Here is a 19,646-nt window from a genome sequence, read left to right as displayed (position 1 = left end):
GACAGTCAGGAGTTTGGAGAATTGGTACAAACAATGGGTCGCCAGAGAAAATGTGACCTCACAACGTGTCCATTTAGATGCGGTATTGTTGTACAAAGAGTAGTGTTGTCAAGATATACATCCTCATCATTAGCACGCAGTTGTTTGCACACATGCCTTGGCCCTATGTGCAAGAATACGCTTGTAAAAGCAGTGACCCCAGAGCAGTGAATGAGTTTCATGTGCATGCGGCAGTGCTGTGTAACGATACAGCATCATAGGCATCGTGGATGCAAAGGGTTGTTTGTTGTTGGGTAGAACAGCAACTGGTTGGAGGAAATCGCCTGTGCCTTGGCTCTGTGAGAAACTGGCTACGTTGAGACAGATTGTTTCACTGTGTACGCCATCCAGCGCTTTGTCAAAATGGGCAGCGACCCCCATTTCTTTCCCACAAATTCGTTTAGCAATTGATTGCCGTCCGAAGGGCGCTAGGGGCAAGGGCGAAACCGGTCACGGTAGCTCGGTGTAAACTCACTCTTTCCCACCCTTTTGCATGCATTTTCTGGGCACCTGGGCCCACAGAAAGCATAAATGCCGAATGTAATATGCCGCTATGAGCTGGACGCCACATGCGGCTATGTATGGACCACTCAGGCCAGCATCGCAGATTCTACTGCAAAGGCTATGCTGCCAAATATGTCGTGACCCAACCAGGTTACTGTGATTCCACACGCACAAGCGGCAATGGGCAAACCTGTTAGCATGATGAGGCGGTTGCCACTATTGAGCCAATGTCCAGGCTTCAAGCCCTTGATGTTGAGGCCGTTGCAAAGGTAAATTCTCAGAAAGTCCATTATGAAGCCATTTGCGAGAGCCGATATGTTCATGATGGAGTAGAAGAGGCCAAACGCAAAGGCGCGGTTGTTGACATGGGTGTGCCGCTTGACTCCGATTGTCATGACTGGGACGCCCATTGAGTCACTGGCCGGTACAACCACGTACATTAGGAAGTACATGAAGTTTCGACTCGTAGTCACCGCCAGGGCCATCCGGGCAAAGAAAGACAGCACGAAACAAACCAGAATCGAGTATTTCACGCCTGCAGGTCGTTGCTCGTCGTTACTGGCACGCTCGAAATTGAATTAATGGCGTCCTCCTTGGAGTTGCCACTGTCAATGTGGATGCGGTAGAGTTGTGAGAAGATACATCCTCATATCATCACATAGATAAGGGAAAACTAGTCGGCTCAGGCCGAAAGCAACCAAGTATTCATGTTCGAAACAAAAAAGCTCAGTGAACTTCATCATCATCATCCTGCTCCTAAACATTCGTGCATTTTTCGAAGTTTTTTCTGTTTACCTACTAGACAAATCATTATATAGGGGGGGCGATCCGACTCTTGTGTTGAATCACTGTCGGCCACCAACTAAGACATATAGATCTCATGGGTGGGTGACAGTGTTTCGGGCCATTGGTCGGATCGCCCCAAACATGCCCGATATTTGGGATACATACTGACTCCATGAACCGGGCAGCAAAGATTATGACTTATTTTGCACAGCCTTAGGCTGAGAACACATGACCAGGACACTTCACAACCGAACGATGGCTTGGCAAAGGCGGTGCCCGAGTCTGCAGAGAGCCCCATCTAATCTGGGCAACCATGTTTTGGGTGCGATGCATCCGAGGAGATAGCATTCCAAGGAATGCAAAGATAGGTCAGTCAGTACTCGTGCTCTTCAAGCAATGCCACGCGATCTGCATCTCCAGGACATCGCACTGGAGATGCAAGCTTGGATGCAGGATACGAAACGCCTCGGGGTGGCACCCCGAAGCAGATCCACCGGGGTTTGTTTATTCGCTGACTAGGTCCATTCTTCGTCTGCCACAGTATTTCGATAGCTGCAGTGTGTATGGTACTGACCGCAGTGTGCACCAAATGCCGCATCGGGACAGGTGCACACCCATCATGTCGATCACCGGGCCCAGTATGATGCCCCAGATGATGACCAGCATGCCCCACACTCCATATGATGCCCCTGCAGCTATGTCGCCGATGCCGAATTCATCGGAGAGGTATATGACGTATACAAGGCTCAACGAGAAGTACGTGTAGCTTGTCAGTGCTTTGGTCGCATATATGACGTATAAGTCCCTGCAGGTGCAACACTTCTTCTGTGCCACAAGATGAAATAGACATAAATAAGCATGCACGCTTCCTGTCATAAATTGTCTAATTTGTTTCGTTTTCTCGTGAGAACATAATGGAATACGCATGCATGGCTCGCCACGCACCAATGAGGCCGTGCGCATGAGCTATCTAGCAGGACGTGTTGAGCATGAGCTGACATTGCGCATTCCTGACTTTGCATGTCACTACGTGTTTCAGTACCGACAAAATCAACAATCTTTACTACAAAAGTGTTCACAAGTTTGCTTGCTTTCAAGACTGGGATGGTCCTACTGCAGGGTTGAACTCTACAGGGGTCCAGCGATATACTGCTGATAGGTGATCACTTTATGTGCCTTCGCTCACAAAGCAATTAAAATAACATTTATTTATCTATAGAGAAGGCATGAACTTTCCCACATACCTAGGGGAGCCTCGGAGACTGAGGAAGCCTTCTTTCATTCGCCCGTAAGCCTCCTTCAGCCACGGAGGCGTCCTCATATCGAGTTATCAAACGAAAAATTGCATATGATTTGTTTAGATGCACCTGAAGCATCTCCTGGAGGTTGTTAAGGCTCACATATGACAATGTCGCTCAAAAGGATTCTGGTCGATAAAAAGCGAGAGCACTTTATTCGGAGCATCGTTAACTCATATGTCCGGCTACGACCACGCCCTGCAACCACCGGACACAACATACATCTAGGTCCTGAACTACGAAAGTCTGTTTTTCCAGCGACCTATCTGAGTTATCTGGTATCAGACCATATTGACCACCCTATGGGAAGGGCTACACCGTGGACGGCTCTCATGGGCCTTATGAGCGGTACAGAACGAAGCTCGTCCAATCAAAAATCAAAGTGGGTACGTCATGTGGGCATAAATTGCTGTCCGTACCCGAGCTATCCCTGGGCGTGATGTCTTGAGGCGCGATGTTTGCCACACGGGAGCCAGGATTGGTATAGCGTCGTTGCGCGCATCTCTGTCAGTTTCATCCATTGAGTTGCTGGGATCAGTGCGCGCATGCTTCCATGTTGTCCCTGTAGGACTTGCCAGTCCCACTCAGACGCCACCCTCCAACACCAGGTCGTACAGCGAGAGGGCGCTGCATGATGTAACCGATGATGAGCGAGCATCTTTGTCTCGCATCAGGAATATAGGAATCAGTGCGCATATTGACTCGGGGAAAACGACGCTGACAGAGCGCATCTTGTTTTACACTGGAAGGATCAAGGCCATCCATGAGGTGAGATGCCCTGCCTGTGCTGATCTGTCGCACCCGGAATCATGTATTCATATTCAAAGAACTGTAGAATTATTTTGCTCTAGGCAAACCCATTCCGCCATTGTCGCAAGATTATCCATCCAGCCCCTTCATGGTGGTGGCGAACGGATGCCGCCAAGCCTTTTGGTGTTATGCGTTCATGTTGCCAAGCTGGAGTTCTGGACATGGATGAGAACTGTTCTCCAGCATCACGTCCAGCAGTGGAAGCTGCCGTGCTAGTTGTGCAAAGTTTGTCGTTTCTATTCTACACTGGTATCCCTGCTTTGGTGACAAGGGGTATGTGGTGGGCGATTGTGTGCACCTTTCCAGCTGATCCGTGGCTGTAAGCTCGGCCTATGTACTCAACACCTGTGTTGTGCACCTGCCGGCGTAGAGGTGGGTGCTCCCCCTGGAAATGGTCGCTAAGCATCTCATACTCGTTTTGCTTCAATACCTGGAAAGCAGACAGACATAAGCGATGTCAGCCGGCTGACACAATGTTAACCTGCCATCATGATCGACAACCACTCCATCATGATGCTGTTCCTTGTTACACAGCAGAACGCAATTGGTAACGGAAAGATACATCATCACATCACACAGATAATGGCAGGAAATGGAATGATACATAATTACATCACTTAGAAAATGGCAGGAAATAGTCAACAAGCAACAAAAACAGCACATTCGAAGTGATACAGCTCATTGAACCTCAGCGGTCGGAACAAGCAAGCCTGTCATAAATGTGCGGCCGCTCGCACGAGCTAAAACTTGAAGAGAACGGCGGTACGTGATAGCATTGCCCCTACATAGGCCGATGCTGAGTTCCCACTGCACATTGGTGACAAATTTATCCTTGATAACGTCGACCCCGAACACCTGAACGCGATTGGTAACTAACGGAAAGATACATCATCATCATCAAGAGTTGACGCGGTGTGAACAAGATGGAAATTCTCTCAGAGCAACCGTCCATAAATCATGAAGTTGCGTGTGATACCATGCGCTCTCGGACATCACAACTTTGTGAGACCAGTGAGCGCCAACGCGTTGCCAGTATGGAGTTTTCTGTCACACACATCCATGCATTCTCATGATCATGCATGCTGGGTATAGCCCGGTGTGGTTGCATATCTGATATGCATGTTCCGCCATGCATTCTCATGTAGTTCAATCCAAGATTGCTCTACTCGGTCCAACGTCCCCCAGGTTATGAGGCCGTAGCCCCTTGGGTACGCCCCCCTCGCCAACGACAGGGAAGGCATGGCATGATAACTGATTGATTGATTTGTTTATGTAGCGCTATCTTGAAATACTGAGCGCCTGCAGGTGAGGGGCAAGGATGGTGTGGGGGCAAAAATGGACAGCATGGAGCTGGAGAGGGAGAAGGGGATCACGATCCAGTCGGCTGCAACGTTCACGCAATGGAAAAACACACACATCAACATCATTGACACCCCTGGACATGTGGACTTCACAATCGAGGTGGAACGCGCTCTCCGCGTCTTGGACGGCGCTGTCCTTGTTCTGTGCTCTGTAGGTGCGATGCTCCTTGCTGTCTTGTGCTGACTTTGTTCCTTGATGTATCTTTTTTCAACACTACCGCATTTGACTATTTTCTGCCGTTGTCTATGTGATGTTATGATGATGGATCCTTTTTCAACACTACCGCATGTACACGGACATTGGCAATTCCAAGAACTACTTGGGAATACATGTCTGCTCTTGCCTATGGCCAGCAGTCTCTCCTGCAACCCTGATATGCAATGTTTGCGTTTGTTTGTTGCATTGTGCTAATAAGACATGCTGCATCACCAGCATAGCCCCTTCCTGGGACCCCTGCATCGCTAGATGCAAAGCATTGTCAGTCCCTCTGCTATAGCAACCCTGTTGCGGTAATGCCGCACAGGGATCTTGGGAAAGCACGCAGGCCTTGAAAGACGCTTGGTGACGGTGCAAGCCTTGTTACTCATAAACCACATTTTGTATCTTTGTATCTTTCTTGTGTGTTGCCTGGCGTGGCTGACCTTCATTGATGCAATCTGTTTGTGTTGATTCCCAAAAGCGAACATCTCTGCCGACACCTAGCATATTGCTTACCTTGCACTCCACAACACTCTGCTTACTTACAGAACAAGTACTAGTATCAGAGGAGATCAGAGTGGTAGCTCATTCTTATGGTTGCAGTTAGCGAACCACACCTCTCATGTAAAGGACAGTATCAACTGGACTGCTGCGGCAGTGGTGCCAGCTAGACGCAGAGTCAACCCATGTCAAAGCTGGCGAAACCCAGAAATTGGGTTGTGCATCAGTGCTGTGCCAGAATGGGTTTGACCCCCATTTGTGTCCCAAAAATGCATGTATTTTTGGGTACCCAAAAATCAGGGGGTCTAGCGGAACACTACTGTGCATGTACGGCCTTTCCGGAGGCGTTGATCACGTCAAGGTCAACATGTTAACACTGCTGATGCAAGCTGTGTAGGCGGCGTGCAGTCTCAGACAATCACAGTCGACAGGCAGATGAGGCGGTACGCGGTACCGCGGCTGGCGTTTGTGAACAAGTGTGACCGGGCGGGAGCGAACCCTTGGCGGGTCATCGGGCAGCTGAAGGAGAAGCTGAAGCACAATTGTGCTGCCGTACAAATCCCAATCGGCCTCGAAGAGCACCATGATGGCCTCGTCGATCTTGTGCACATGCGCGCTATGTACTTTGAGGGCCCCAAGGGTGAGACGGTGTGTTGCTCAGTGCAAGACTCCGAGTGGTTTTTGACGCCTACTTGCATGCAGATTTCATGCAACGAACGTTGGTAGCGGTTTGCTTCTGCAGTAATTATATGCACTTTAGAGAGCGGAATCGAATTCGGAGTGGCAGGTAACGTGCCAGAAAGACGACGTTCCCAGTTCCCTCCAGCCTCCCACCCCATGAATGCAAGACTTTGTAGCGACACAGTAACCCTCTCAGGTATAAATGGGAGACATCATACCGGTATGCGGAGGACCAGCACTGCCTCTGCTGGTGAAGAACGATCTGTATATTGTCCGTTAACTACAGCACTATTGCATCCACATGAACATTGGCGACACCAGATACGACTGTGAACGTAGATACTTTGATCTGTAATTTTATCATCAGATATGATGACTGCGGACTCCTGTTGTCCGCAGCACTGGCAGGCTGCCATGTGAAGATGGCAGGCGAGGATGATGATGATGTATCTTTTCACAACACTACCGCATCCACATGGACATTGGCAACTCCAAGAACTACTTGGGAATCAGTGCTAGGATGCGTTCCATAAGTAAGTTCGTTGCCTAAATGGATGGGGACCGCACATGTAGGTCGTGGAGAAGGATGTTCCTGACAGCTTGAAGCAGGAAGCCGAAGCAAAGCGACTTGAGTTGGTCGAGGCAGTAGCAAACACTGACGATACTGTTGCTGAGCTCTTTCTGTCGGAAGAGCACGTGGACGGCCCCACCCTAAAGGCTGCCATTCGTCGGTATGCTCGCCCCGCTTACATTTATTTTCATTTCACCGCTCTACATATCCTGCTGGCCCAGGATCGTAGAATATTTGGAACAGGTGATGGCATTATTTGGTGATATTTGAGGGGGAACTGCCTTGCCGTCTTAGCACGTTTGTTCATTTGTAGCTGTCGTGTCGTGTTGCGGCTCATGCAGCGAGCGCTTGCCACAAACATCCCCAGCCGCACTCTGCAGTACAGTAGTCTAGACAACAATTGAATTAAGTCACTTGCGTCATGTGACGGCTGTACAAAATCTCCTCACGTTGGATCGGCACATGCACAATTAGATAACAAAAATCCGCATTTCTGGTACCAGACATACACTTTTGTACAGGCTGTCACGGCCTCTATCTAATCATGCTTGCACTCAGAATTCAGATGGGGAAAATACTGATGTATGGTACCCTGCGAGCCCTGTCACGGGTCATCTCGTGCTCAATTGCTCTCTGTACTACGGTACTCAGATGGGAACCATCGTCTCGTTAGGTCTTGGTGGAACAACTCAATTTGGGACATTCTGAAAGCCGTGTGGTTCCCATCCGATGTGGACTAAGTCGAGTGTGTGTTTGTAGGTCGACTATATCTCGCACCTTCTTCCCGGTGTTCATGGGATCGGCTTACAAGAACCGAGGCGTTCAGCTCTTGCTGGACGGAGTGGAGGACTATCTCCCCAACCCAACGCAGGTGCGGACTTCTCAGTGCTTCACCAGAATGGGTTTTAACCCCCATTTCCGTCCCGAAAAATGTCAGGGTCTGGCAAAACACTGGAAGCTCTGTGGCATCTGCACCCTGACAACAAATCCACAGTACCAGTCAATCAGTCACGATTGCCACGAGTAGCTCTAATGCAGCTTTCAATCACTTGAATTTCAATAATTTCAATGGCAGAAAGAGGACAGTGAGAGCGAACATGGGATTCTTTAGGCCAAGCGTAGCTCTGACTTGTGGCCACAAAGTGAGCCTGTTGGACAGTTCCTCTCTTCTTGAGGATGCGTAGTCTGGTGGGGTGCCTTATTTAACACAACTACATGCGCATTGGCAATTCCATGTGCAATCGAGGAATCCAATCTTGAAATCTGTAGGCAAGGCAGTACCATCACTGCATGTTGCGAGCATGCTGTGAGCACTGCACAGGCTTGATGAAGACCGCAGGCAGGCTGGATGATGATACCCTTTATGTCGAGTGCTGCAGTGTTTGCTGCAGCACGCTGGGGCAAGTAAATATGTATTCGTATTCTGACAGCCTGCCCACTTCCCTGTTTGTACCGCCATGATCGATGGAACGCTTGCCTCAGTGATGGTAACGGTAGCACTGATTCCCAGGTAGTTCTTGGAGTTGCCAATGCCCGTGTGGATGCGGTAGAGTTGTAACAAGATACATCGTCATCATGCTCGCTAGAGAAGCTTCACTGTACGCTTGTTTCCACCTGCGCGGCCGGCCACTCCAAGTGCACCTTGGCACTCGGTTTTCGCATGGTTTTCTGAATTACCTACAAGTGCTCTTGAACTGGGGGCATCATTTTCCACAAGCAAACGACCTTTCGTGAGTACTAGGCAGACAGCAAAGTTGCCAGTGTTGACGAGATGCAGTAGCGTGGTCCAAGAACTCCATCACCACATGCCATTGATGTTCACTGTGCTGTCCCTGACCCGTCTGTGACCCAGCTGAGAAGTTCCTGGCTGACAGCATCAAATGATGAGCCAAATTGACGCAGAAAACTCCAACTAGCGACCAAAATTTGGATCAACGAACGCGCACAATGCTATTTCATCAATTGTCCATGAGTTTTGACAGACGGGACAAGATGCAGTGTGACAGACAGTGGAATTGTGCACAACTGTGTGTAGTACACGGCAAGGTCCTTTTCCGGCATATATCACATGGTTGATGCCATCAACTTTGCCACATATTGACCGATTTCATGGGTCAGCGAGCTACCTACACGGTGAAAACAAAAGTAATGGTCATAGTCATTCGCAGCGGTTTGCAGGTGGAGAACACTGCACTGGACGTAGGGCTTGATGAGGAGAAGTTTGTGCTTCCCAACAGCCCTTCAGGTCCGCTGGTGGCTCTGGCATTCAAGCTGGAGGAGGGCAAGTACGGGCAGCTCACGTACGTGCGTGTGTACTCGGGAACACTGAAAAAAGGCAACAACATCATCAACGTGGCCACAGGCAAGAAGCACAAGATTCCCCGCGTTGTGCGAACTCACTCCGACGAGCTCGAGGATGTGGATGAGGTACAGGTAGGTCACCACACGTTGCTCCCAGCACCGCCAGACTGCGCGATTCGATGTGTCAACGCATCCCAACATGGCTGGATTTCTGGGGTGAAACGGTGATTTACGTCAGCGTTGTTTCCGATCGTTCTGCAACCTGCGCTGCAGTGCTTGCACCTCCGAAGTATGAGCCGCGCTTCCTGGCCTTGAATTTGGATTTGGATTTCAAATTTCAATTTCAATTCGAGTTTCGATTTGAACGGGTTGCCTGGTCGCCCTAACCTTACAGACGTCCATGCCAGATGGCATGCTCACAGACTTGCTTGGGTGCTTGCAGGCTGGTGAAATTTGTGCGATGTTCGGGCTCGAGTGCTCCTCGGGCGACACTTTCGTGAGTGGCCCCCGCTTTGCCATGACCAGTATAAAGGTCCCTGACCCAGTGGTCTCCCTCGCAATCGCTCCCAAAGCAACGGTAAGCCACTCCGCTATACTCGAGCTTCCCTCCCTGTGTCTGATCATCTCTCTGGGGCCATCTCTGTCTCCTGCATTGCCCTATTCTTGGTGGGGTGCTCTTCTGCATGGATGATCTTCAGATGTTGCATGTGGGAGCCATATGCTTTTGGGTGCATTGAGGTATGCATACCGTCGCTAGCACAAGGCGTGACAACCTTATGGAGTATCTCCCTCATGTTTAGGCCTGAAAATTAGAATTGTTTTCTCCATGTAATCTGCGCGACGAGTCCAAGTACGTGACGGTGACAGAGCAAATGTTGGAATTGTTACTGCATCTGGGCTCTTAGAGAACAGCACATCACGCCGTCCTCGTTGCCTGCAGGATGGCAACAATAACTTCTTCAAAGCGTTAGCCCGGTTTCAGCGAGAAGACCCTACTTTCAAGGTACACACCGACCCCGAGTCAAACGAGGTCATCATCTCAGGGATGGGAGAGCTGCATTTGGAGGTGTACACAGAACGGATCAAGCGCGAATACAACTGTGAATGCACCGTCGGCAACCCCAAGGTGTGATGATGATGTGCCCCGAACAACAACTACCGCATCCACATGGACATGGTTTGTGTTTGTTGTTGCCCTTTGTTCCGCATGAACCAGCAACAGAGACACAATGCTCTGAAGGAAACAACAATGTTGTCATCACCGAGATTTGTACAGCGTACATGGCCAAGATACCGCATCGACCTCTGTGCCAGCTGATTGCCCGATGCCTTAGATTAGTCAAGGATATAGTGCGATGGTTGAGGGGCGCTTTGCCTCACACATGCTGCGTTGGGAAGCATGCCCTTGACCTGTCTCACTTTCATTGGTTTCTAACCCTTTCTTGGTTGGCCGAGTCTGCCTTTTCCCTCACGGACGTCCTCGCTGGTAAATGGTATAGTTGCACCACCGCAGGCACAATAGACAATGGCACATCCGTTGCATCAGGGTGCCAACAGGGGTTACGACAAGTATCCCCGCAAACGAGGCATTTGCTGGCGCTACCGAGCAGTGTTTCGCCAGAACGGGTTCTGACCCCCAAATTTGTCCCGGAAATTCATGTATTTTTGGTTATCTGGACCCGTAAAAGTAGAGGGTCTGGCGAAGCACTGCTGCTGTGCAGTGGGAAGCCTCATTTGTTCGTGCTTCTCGCAGGTGAACTACCGAGAGGCAATCACCCACAAAGCGACCTTTGACTACACCCACAAGAAGCAGTCAGGAGGCTCGGGGCAGTACGGTAAGATCCAGGGCTACATTGAGCCTATCCCAGAATCCGAGAAGCTTCCGTACCACTTCATCAGCCGCATGATGGGCACTGATATCCCAGGCACCCTCATCCCATCGGTTGACAAGGGCTTTCAAGAAGCGATGCTGTCTGGAACGCTCACAGGGCATCCTGTGGAGGTGCGCTGATACTCTAACATGCATCAGTGCACCGTACGCCAACTGCTAGTGAAAATTTCGCTGCCATTACGCGTGTTTTGACCCTGAAAATCTCAGACTAAGTCTAGGAAATGTCAGACTAGCTGGCGAGGCAAGCCCCCTTCAACACAAGCAGATCTTGTCGTATGGCATGCCTCTTGAGCGTTTCTTGATTAGCGCTGCTATTACGCATGTTTGGCTCGAAAAAGCCTGGACTAAGTTTAGGAAAAAGCGATCTGGTTGTATAGCATGCCCCTTTAGGATCCACACGCACCAGAGCTCGGGCTGTGACCGTGTGTGCACTGTCCCTGTCATGGTGTCCATGTTCCAAGATAAGATAGGTGCTCAGAGGGCGGGGCACCTGTGCAGAGAGTTCGCGTGGTGCTGGAGGGGGGGGCCTCGCACCCTGTCGATTCGAACGACATTGCCTTCCGCCTTGCGGCCATCGGTGCATTCCGCGCAGCATTCAACAATGCTGGTCCAGTCGTGCTTGAGCCCCATATGAACGTGGAGGTTCGCATTCCAGCAGAATACCAGGGCACCATCATGGGAGACCTCAACCGGCGGCGAGGGATTATCCTGGACTCCTCCACTGAAGTCGAGGATGCCATCATTCAAGCACAGGCATGTCTCTCTGCCAGTCACCGTGCCTAACTGTGCTGTTTCGCTTGATTACGAATTGTTGTTGTGCTACATGGCTCCGGTGGTGTTTTGTACTGTACTTGTGAGGCCGAAGTGCACATTGAACGTATTGCAGAGCAGCACAACACGCTGTCACAGTGGCGCTGGTGTGTTGTTATCGAAGGAGTTATTCTCATCTTCTTGCTCCGATTCTGACGTTCATGTCTGGCATCTCTATCCTGCACGAGGTACTGAATTGGAGGGTGCTGCTGTTTTGCAGGTGCCTTTGAGTGAGATGTTTGGATACTCCTCGACGCTTCGCAGTATGACCGCTGGCAAGGGCGAGTACAGCATGGAGTACTGCACACACTGTGCAGTCACACAAGATGCTCAAGCCGAACTCACTGGCCATTTCAAAAAAGTCAGGGCGACTGGGTGATCTGTTGCTGCACAATGCGATAGAATTTCACTCAAGTGACGGGGAGTAGGATCTGTGCTTGTCAAAAATCGTTTCGATAACAAGCTTACTTGCCCGAGTTCCTCATCTGTTTCAATGCGCTTGTCAAGGGGCGAGTTACCGCTCGAGCTGTCGAGAGCTATCCCAGAGATATCACCGATGTTATCGGCGGGGAGAGCTGCTGGCAGCGCCGCTGGTCACATGCGGATATTCTGTGAATATTCACTGCAACCGAATAATCAACGCATGATGTATCCAACATCAGAGTGCAACCACGGTTCCCTTTGTTTCATACCGATTCACGCTTTTCATTTCCCTGATGCGCTGCACATCTGTTCATCGTAAGGATAGCGACTGTTACGATCACCGCGATACCACACGCCCACCGAATATGTTGATTCGTCAGTCAACTGAGTGCGAGAGTTGCTAGAAAATCCCGTTACTTCGTGATGTTCTTTTGTACTTTGTGTGTGAGGAGCTCTTGCGTGTTTTATTGAGCTGAACTCGTGTTGTCTCTTCGTGTTTGGACACCGACATGAGGCTCACGTGACCGAGCGACACTTGAGCACCTCGTTCTTGAGACTCACACCTGGTGCGCATCGTGCTTACAAGCCTTACTGTCACACGTTAGCTAGCTAGGCTATCATTAACTGCTTCCTCGTGCTGTCGCTCATGCCTGAGCGACTGGTATCGTATACGACGGTGCCATTGTCTTCATTTAGGATACCCTGTCACCTGACCTGTCAAAGAAGGGCACTGCACGTAATCGAGTGCACTTCGTTGTCCCCATGCGTTGAATAAGAACCTTAACACACGCGTTAGAACGCTCGTGGCTACTCTACATGCACATGCGCGTTGTCTTGCGTGCAAAATTGCTTGCTGCAATTTATTCCTCATCAAAGCTTTCCGTTCCGCCACGACCCTGTCATACAAGCCTGTGTGAAATATCATTGTGCGCGTTAAGCAATTGCCTACCCCTGTGCTTATGCACGCGTTCGGTATTATATTCTCTTCTGCGGATGCTCGCGATTCGTTGTCACCATGCCCTTCTGGGAGGCTTGTTTTTCTTGTACAGGAGGAAGGAACATAATCATCGTTGGTACTGTGCATGATTGCCTGTACTCCCTGGATTGGGTGCTTTCGTGCTATCTAACGGGCATTGTTATTTCACAGCCCATATCTCGTGGTGCCACACCAGACTCCATTGCGAAGTGCATCTGCAAGGGATTGCCGGGTTCCATTCTAGAGGCTGATATGTTGCTACCGTACTATATACATATTAAAAAAACGTGGCTGCATGACAAGCCTACTGTTTCTTGTATGTTTTTAAATTGATCCATTCGAGAAACCGAACGTGACGTGCTGTGTCGACCTAGACCCCTTCTTGGTATGTGGGCTTTGTTGCCGTTTTCATCTCAAAACGACACTCTTATTAGTGAGTACTCATACATTATTTGTTTTCTATCATCAGGTGAGGAAGTGATGATGCAAGGTACGTTTCTCAGCAAACATGTATGACCTACGTAGTCAGGGCAAGCGTATACGACGACATACGCTCTATACCCTGACTACGCCGTATAAGGCAGCTTGGCGCGTGCAGCGCAGAGGTATACAGATAGGTGGAGCGATAGCAAGCTGTTCAAAAGGCCGCAAACCACAGTATATAATGCAGAAACGCAACAGTTTGCGCATAGGTGGCCTAGTTTCGAATATCCGTCAAATAGGACGGAGTCCGAGGGCTCTAGGGGGCGTAGCATTGCGTGCGCACTGCGCGTGAAGTGGCCACATCACTTACCAAGAACCGGTCTGGACAAAGACTTGAGCCAAGCAAACAATTCTCATCTCTGAAAATCACGCGGTCGTCGAAGTTAGTGAGCATCACATGTGCATCACCTGTTTCTGCCTGATGACCAGGCTGGCCAGTGTATTTGCGCTGGCATCTAAGAGCAATACAAGGATGTAATCAATATTACAGTCGCACGTATGCATTGTAGATGTTTGTACCAGCCCAACATGCTAAAGCAAGGACAAACATTTGATTTTCAGAGCCTGTACACGTCAAAATGACTATACCCTGGTGTACGCTTTCTTCAACGTATATATTCGTGTACGCTATATGCCCATTTCAGCATATGATACGCCCTTCCGGCGTATGTATACGCCATACGCATATACCGGGTATAACCGAAGGCCGGGATATATTGTATAGGCCCATGCCTAATGTAGGTTGGCGATGTCATTCGGTTCGCGCGGTATCAATCGCCCATCCCTAAGAGACCACTCGTGAGTTCAAGCGTGTGTTCCTGCCGAGCCACAGGCCGAGGCGCAGGCCGAGCGAGGGTACACGCGTTTCGGCTCGGACCCGCGCCGTTTGCCGAAACCACTGGAAACGAATCTGACGCGGTGCATTGAATCATTGTCCGCGTTGCGCTATCTGAACCGAGGAATACCTTCGTGCGACGCCAAGACATCAAAAGAAAAGCTGAAAGGCGCACGGCGCAGAAGCAGTACGCTCTTCATTGTGTCAGCAACCGCCACGGACGTGCAGGCTGTCTTTGGAACCAAGCCGTTCAAGCCGGTAGTGATGCAAGCGAGAGGCTAGTGAGTGCGGCAAGTGAGCCGTATGAATATCTGTGCAGGAGATATGACGCAGTGTTGCATGCTGGACAGCTCTGCAGCTGCTGCTGGAGGAGGCAGCCGCCGTAGGGCTCGCAAACCCACTGGAGGACAAAGGTGCGTGACAGCGTGCAGCCACACACGCCCAAGACAAACCCTTTAACTAACTTCTCACAGCACGGGTAAATGGCGACGCCAAGCATCAATCAGCAGCCGAATCCGTCTTTGCTTCTGTGTGACGATGATGTGTCGTTTACAACACTACCGCATCCACATGGACATTGACAGTGTGGATTGCAGTATGCACAGAGGAAAATGCGCCAGCCAAACCTCGCCATTAACTTTGCACGCATGAATGCGGCATCCCACACAGGCGGCAAGAAACGAGAGATGCACGGACACAGCATGCTTTTCACGCAATGTCTGCATTGCCACACGCTTGCGTCCCAGGTGAGGCTGATCCTCGCCTTTCATGGCGCATGACGTGACTGTGCATGTGCATGCAGAGCCGAGATGGGTGACTGCCTGTCGCGGTGTGAGTCAGCATGGGCGACTCAGGAGTGGAGCGCCAAGCTGAGGAGTGCACAGCTGACTCACAATGCAAGCAGCGACAGCACAGGAGCCCCGAGCAAGCCTGCCCTCACTTCATCCGAGGGGCGATGCACCCTCAACCCCAAGCAGCAGTCCGTGCTGGCATCGCTGCCAGCAGCAGGCCTGTCAGAGCTTCATATCCCCATGCACTTAGACAACGACGCACCAGCAGCGCCTGAAGTGCAGCTTTGCGGAGTTCCTGCTCCCATGGACTGCTCCGGTACGTATTTGCTAGAACACACGCTCTATCGCATTTGAAGCAAGTGAAGCTTATGTATGGCGTTCCGCTCCATCGCATTCGAAGCAAGTGCATGTATGGCGTTACAACGGCTCCGCTCGCCCAAGGGTTTCGAGTTGTTTGAACCGGCGGTGCTGAGAAACATGAGGCGGACACAATACTTACCCGACCTACTTACATAGAGTGGCGCCTTCATCCTGCAGCGAGACATGCACACAGACAACTCGAAGCAAGAGTCATTTGCAAACGTGCTCATCAGCTGCCTGGCAACACTCTCCTCCGCAGTGCTTCGCCAGATCAGCTTGCCACCCCATTTTCATCCCCCAAATTCACGTGTTTCTCGGGCATTCGGACCGCAAATCACACGCTATGACGAAACGCTGCCACTTCGGTCAATCGTTATTTGTTGCTTTTACAAGACACGAGTTACAAGGCTTCCATGTGCACTGCATGCTCGTACGAAGACTGTCAAGTGTCTCAGCTCGGAGCCGCATGCAATCGTCACACAAACCCCCACCGACCAGGCCCTTGACTTGCCACAGAGTGTAAATACAAAACGACAGCAACTACCAACCAGGGCATTTCTCTTACACGCCTACCTTCTTGCAGATGTTTGCAAGGACTATCTCCAGGACATCAACGCTCGCGGTCATTCAGGCACTCTTTCGGGCTGCTCAGCTTCTCGCGTGCTGCACAGCGTTAGTCAGCCCGAGACCAATCTGCGCGTTTCTACTTCTCAGCAGCAGCAACAGCCGCCTTGCTCGGTGGGCGGCGCAATGGTCCACACATCAGAACCCACCTTGTCCAACCGCACACCGGAACATCACACCGCACCAACGAACGCTGCATCGCTGCTGGAGGCTTTGCTGCAGATCCCCGCACTCCTGCATGATGCAGAGGCGCCTTCTGGCTGCAAGTCTGTTTCCAGCGCCGCAGCCAACACCATGTCGGCTCATGATGGGACGAGGGCGGGGTCGACGTCGAGCACCGAACACCAGGACGCCGACACCTCCACACAGCCGAGCACACACAAACGCGTATGCAAACCACAAGGTGCTGAGTGCAACGCCCTTGGTTGGCTTGACAAGACTACAGAACCCTCCGCATTCGCACGCTTGCCGCCACCCCTGCCAGTGGAGGGTATACCATGGTATCACATGCCCCTGGACGCCCCTAAGCTTCCCCTATTTGTCCCCCCCAACTCTGCAGGTGAGCAGCCTGCGTGCAATGAGCCGGCTGCGGCCCTGCCGCGCCTACGCGCGCCGCGGCACGCTGCGCACCGGCCCACGGTGAACCTAAGGGCGGCTGACTCACAGCGCCTGGTGGACCGCGCGACTGAAACACACCGGCCGGAGCCAGCTGCGGTTCTCTGGGAGAGAGGTGGGGCAGCAAAGACGCGGAGTGGCATCATTTGCTGCGAGTGCCGCGGTTTATTTCAGTCTCTCAAAGCCATGTCGCGCTGCGCAACGTGCTACCAACGGTACTACCGAAACCAAAAGAGGAAGCGATTGGTGCAGATCGTGCGTGCACCGTCGGCTGCGGATCTGCAGGTGTGCTGCTTGGAAGCTTGTGTAGGTTCACCCTGGCATCGTCTGATTGGTAGGCTGCATCGACGTGTTCGTAGAGATGGAGTGCTGCAAGGACTGAGAGCACTTCGCGTTCTGATGAGTAGCTGATCAAAAAGTGCATGTGTTTTGTGATTTTTTGCGTCCGATCCGCACACAAGGTACCTGCTATCCAGTCGTCCAACGGACAAATTGGACTCATTTGCACACTTTCACCTCACCAGAGGTAGATTCGTTGTTCACAAGGTTGCAAACACGCGCGTGCTTGGTTTGCACCAAGCGAGTGGTGGCCCGCGGTAGGGCTGAATATCATGTATAAATGCAAGATATATGTTCTTTGAGTTGCCAATGTCCATGAAGATGCGGTAGTGTTGTAAAAAGATACACCATCATGTGGATGCGGTAGTGGTGGGAACAGACGCATTGTCCTTAACTGTTTTTGAGCTGGGGCATGCATCTGCAGGGGGGCAGCCCACAGGGTTCGAGCGCGGAGACATACATGCCATGGTACGTTCGTACAAGCGGGCCGGGGCAAAGCAATGGGGAGTGTGGGGGGGAGCTCAACCATCCCAACATGGAGATGCTTCGCAGTTGGTCGGCCACCAGTGCAGCAGGCATGGGAAGTGCCCAGAGCTGCTTGGCTGATGTTCAACGCATGCTGTCTGGCACACTCTCTGCACACCCGAGCGCGGCCTTGTCACCCACAGTACGACATTCTAGCCCGTTACTATCACTGTATCGGTGCTTCGCCAGAATGGTTTTCGAAAACCCCCCGCACGTTTGTCCCGAAAACTCGCGCATTGTCGGGCATCTGGACCCAATGAAGGATAGGGCGCTGCAACCACTAAGCTCAATTTTAAATTCCAAACGCGCATGGGCCATATGCACCTTTTGTTGCGCAGTTCTGTGTGTGGCCCTGAGTCATGAAGGGCTCTCTCAAGTTAGCTGCAAGCACTACGCTGTGTTGACTGCTGCTTTCATGTACAGAACCATTTGGTGAGCTCTGTGTGTGAAGGCGTGTCGATGCTCCACAGTTCTCATTCGGTCTGAGTAGGACCTTGCGCAGAAGCTTTGTCTCAGCACTCTACTCGAGCGCAGCCATGAACGACGCGTGCACATGCAGGGGGTGCAGAGCACGGCACTGCAATCGGTGGGCGGCAGCAGTCACGCAGGAACAACAACACACGACGCAACGGCAGCACCCGCATGGATGCAGCGACCTGGGGTGTGCCACCCAGGGATGCCACACTCAGATGGGCAGAAGAGGCACAAACAGATCACGATGCTGCTCATGAACTCGATGCTGAGCGAGGGAGACTCGCTGTTCTACATGTCGAGATCGGGGCAAGCGCACGGCGTGGTGCACCAGGGCGGCATCATGTGCCTGCGCTGCGGCCGGCTGCTTGGCTGCACCGAGTTTGAGCGCTCGTGCGCAGGATCGAGCCTTCGCCGCCCGTGCGAGCACATCTTCATTGCCTCACCCGATGGCCTCCCCAGCAAGGTCTCCCTTCAGGTGGCGCTCCCATCCATCAGACAACCGCTGTCCTGTTTACCCCTCTCCTGCTTGGTTCTTGTTTTACTGCTCGGGGTACCATGCAGACCCAAGTAATTGCTGAATATCTGGCATAGTAGATGGCATCATTCACATGATATCCTCGAAATTGACAGCCTTAATCTCCTGCGATGCTATCGCACTGCTGATAGCGTACTTGTTCGGCTTCTTTCTGCGGGACCAAGCGCAGAACACCTGAAGCCTGCTCTATGCAGCCCACAACACAGGCCACAACACAATCTAGCATCAAGAAGATAGGATAGATCTGCACATGCTCTTGCTTGCTTTGAATGAAGCGATGCTGAATCGTGCTGACATTGGTGCAGGATCTTATCAGTGCAGGCCAGGGAGGGTTGGGCTACAAGCCCAGGGGCATTCAGAACCAGCACTCTGGGGCGCTGCCCTCCGTCGGGGCCCGTTCAAAACCGATACCGGACGCAGACGCGGTAATGCAGCATGGTCCCAAGTCTCCAGATGTCGGGTGCCCCGAGCCTTTACACGCCGGGAGACGCGACTCTGGTCGTGGCTCCGACTCAGGCCTGAGCGACATTGTCACCAGCGCCCTTGTGCACACAGGCTAGCCAACGTCACACCTTAGCAAGCCAGCAAAGTGAAGCTGCAGCTTGTGCCGTTTACTTTCTTGAACAGAACTGGAAAACATCCAAGTAAAAAAAGTACCAATCTGACTGAATGCGCAAACGTCTTAGGTGCATGGTCACCCGGGACCGCAACCACGCGCGCGCTGTGAAGGAAAGTGAAGGCCAGGTACACTAACATACTAAACGATTGACAAATTTAGAAGCTTTTTTGGGGGTACCTTGAGATATGGTACATGATGTTTGCCTCCGCCAATGACAGCAGCCTGGTGTGTTGAGCAGGCAGCAAGCGTCGTAAGTGCGGATATGGCTGCAAAGGCTTCGATTGATGTGTGAAGA

The 19,646-nt window shown here is 51.5% G+C and overlaps 1 protein-coding gene across 1 annotated transcript; it reads left to right on the top strand.

Annotated features, from left to right (window-relative positions):
• Positions 1 to 2,737: 2,737 nt before the first annotated feature.
• LOC149810415 (elongation factor G-1, mitochondrial-like) lies at positions 2,738 to 12,131 on the top strand. The gene is made up of 12 exons (XM_089994268.1): positions 2,738 to 2,975; positions 3,196 to 3,395; positions 4,743 to 4,953; positions 5,896 to 6,146; positions 6,753 to 6,910; positions 7,510 to 7,621; positions 8,929 to 9,183; positions 9,494 to 9,628; positions 9,992 to 10,177; positions 10,805 to 11,053; positions 11,441 to 11,695; positions 11,973 to 12,131. The coding sequence occupies exons 1-12, from the start codon at positions 2,738 to 2,740 to the stop codon at positions 12,129 to 12,131; spliced, it is 2,409 nt and encodes an 802-aa protein (XP_089850394.1).
• The last annotated feature ends 7,515 nt before the right edge of the window (positions 12,132 to 19,646 follow it).

Source organism: Nuphar pumila, unplaced genomic scaffold (genome assembly GCF_984573655.1).
Source record: "Nuphar pumila unplaced genomic scaffold, dmNupPumi1.hap1.1 HAP1_SCAFFOLD_355, whole genome shotgun sequence".
NCBI classification, from domain to species: domain Eukaryota; kingdom Viridiplantae; phylum Streptophyta; class Magnoliopsida; order Nymphaeales; family Nymphaeaceae; genus Nuphar; species Nuphar pumila.
The sequence above is the reverse complement of the archived record's forward strand: the minus strand, read 5'-3'. Positions and strand labels throughout refer to the sequence as shown.

Coding starts and splice junctions, on each gene's coding strand:
- LOC149810415 (XM_089994268.1), top strand. CDS start 2,738: ATGTCGCTCAAAAGGATTCTGGTCGATAAAAAGCGAGAGCACTTTATT. Junction 2,976..3,195: donor TCTCATGGGCCTTATGAGCG/GTACAGAACGAA, acceptor TTGTCCCTGTAG/GACTTGCCAGTCCCACTCAG. Junction 7,622..8,928: donor ATCTCCCCAACCCAACGCAG/GTGCGGACTTCT, acceptor AGCGGTTTGCAG/GTGGAGAACACTGCACTGGA.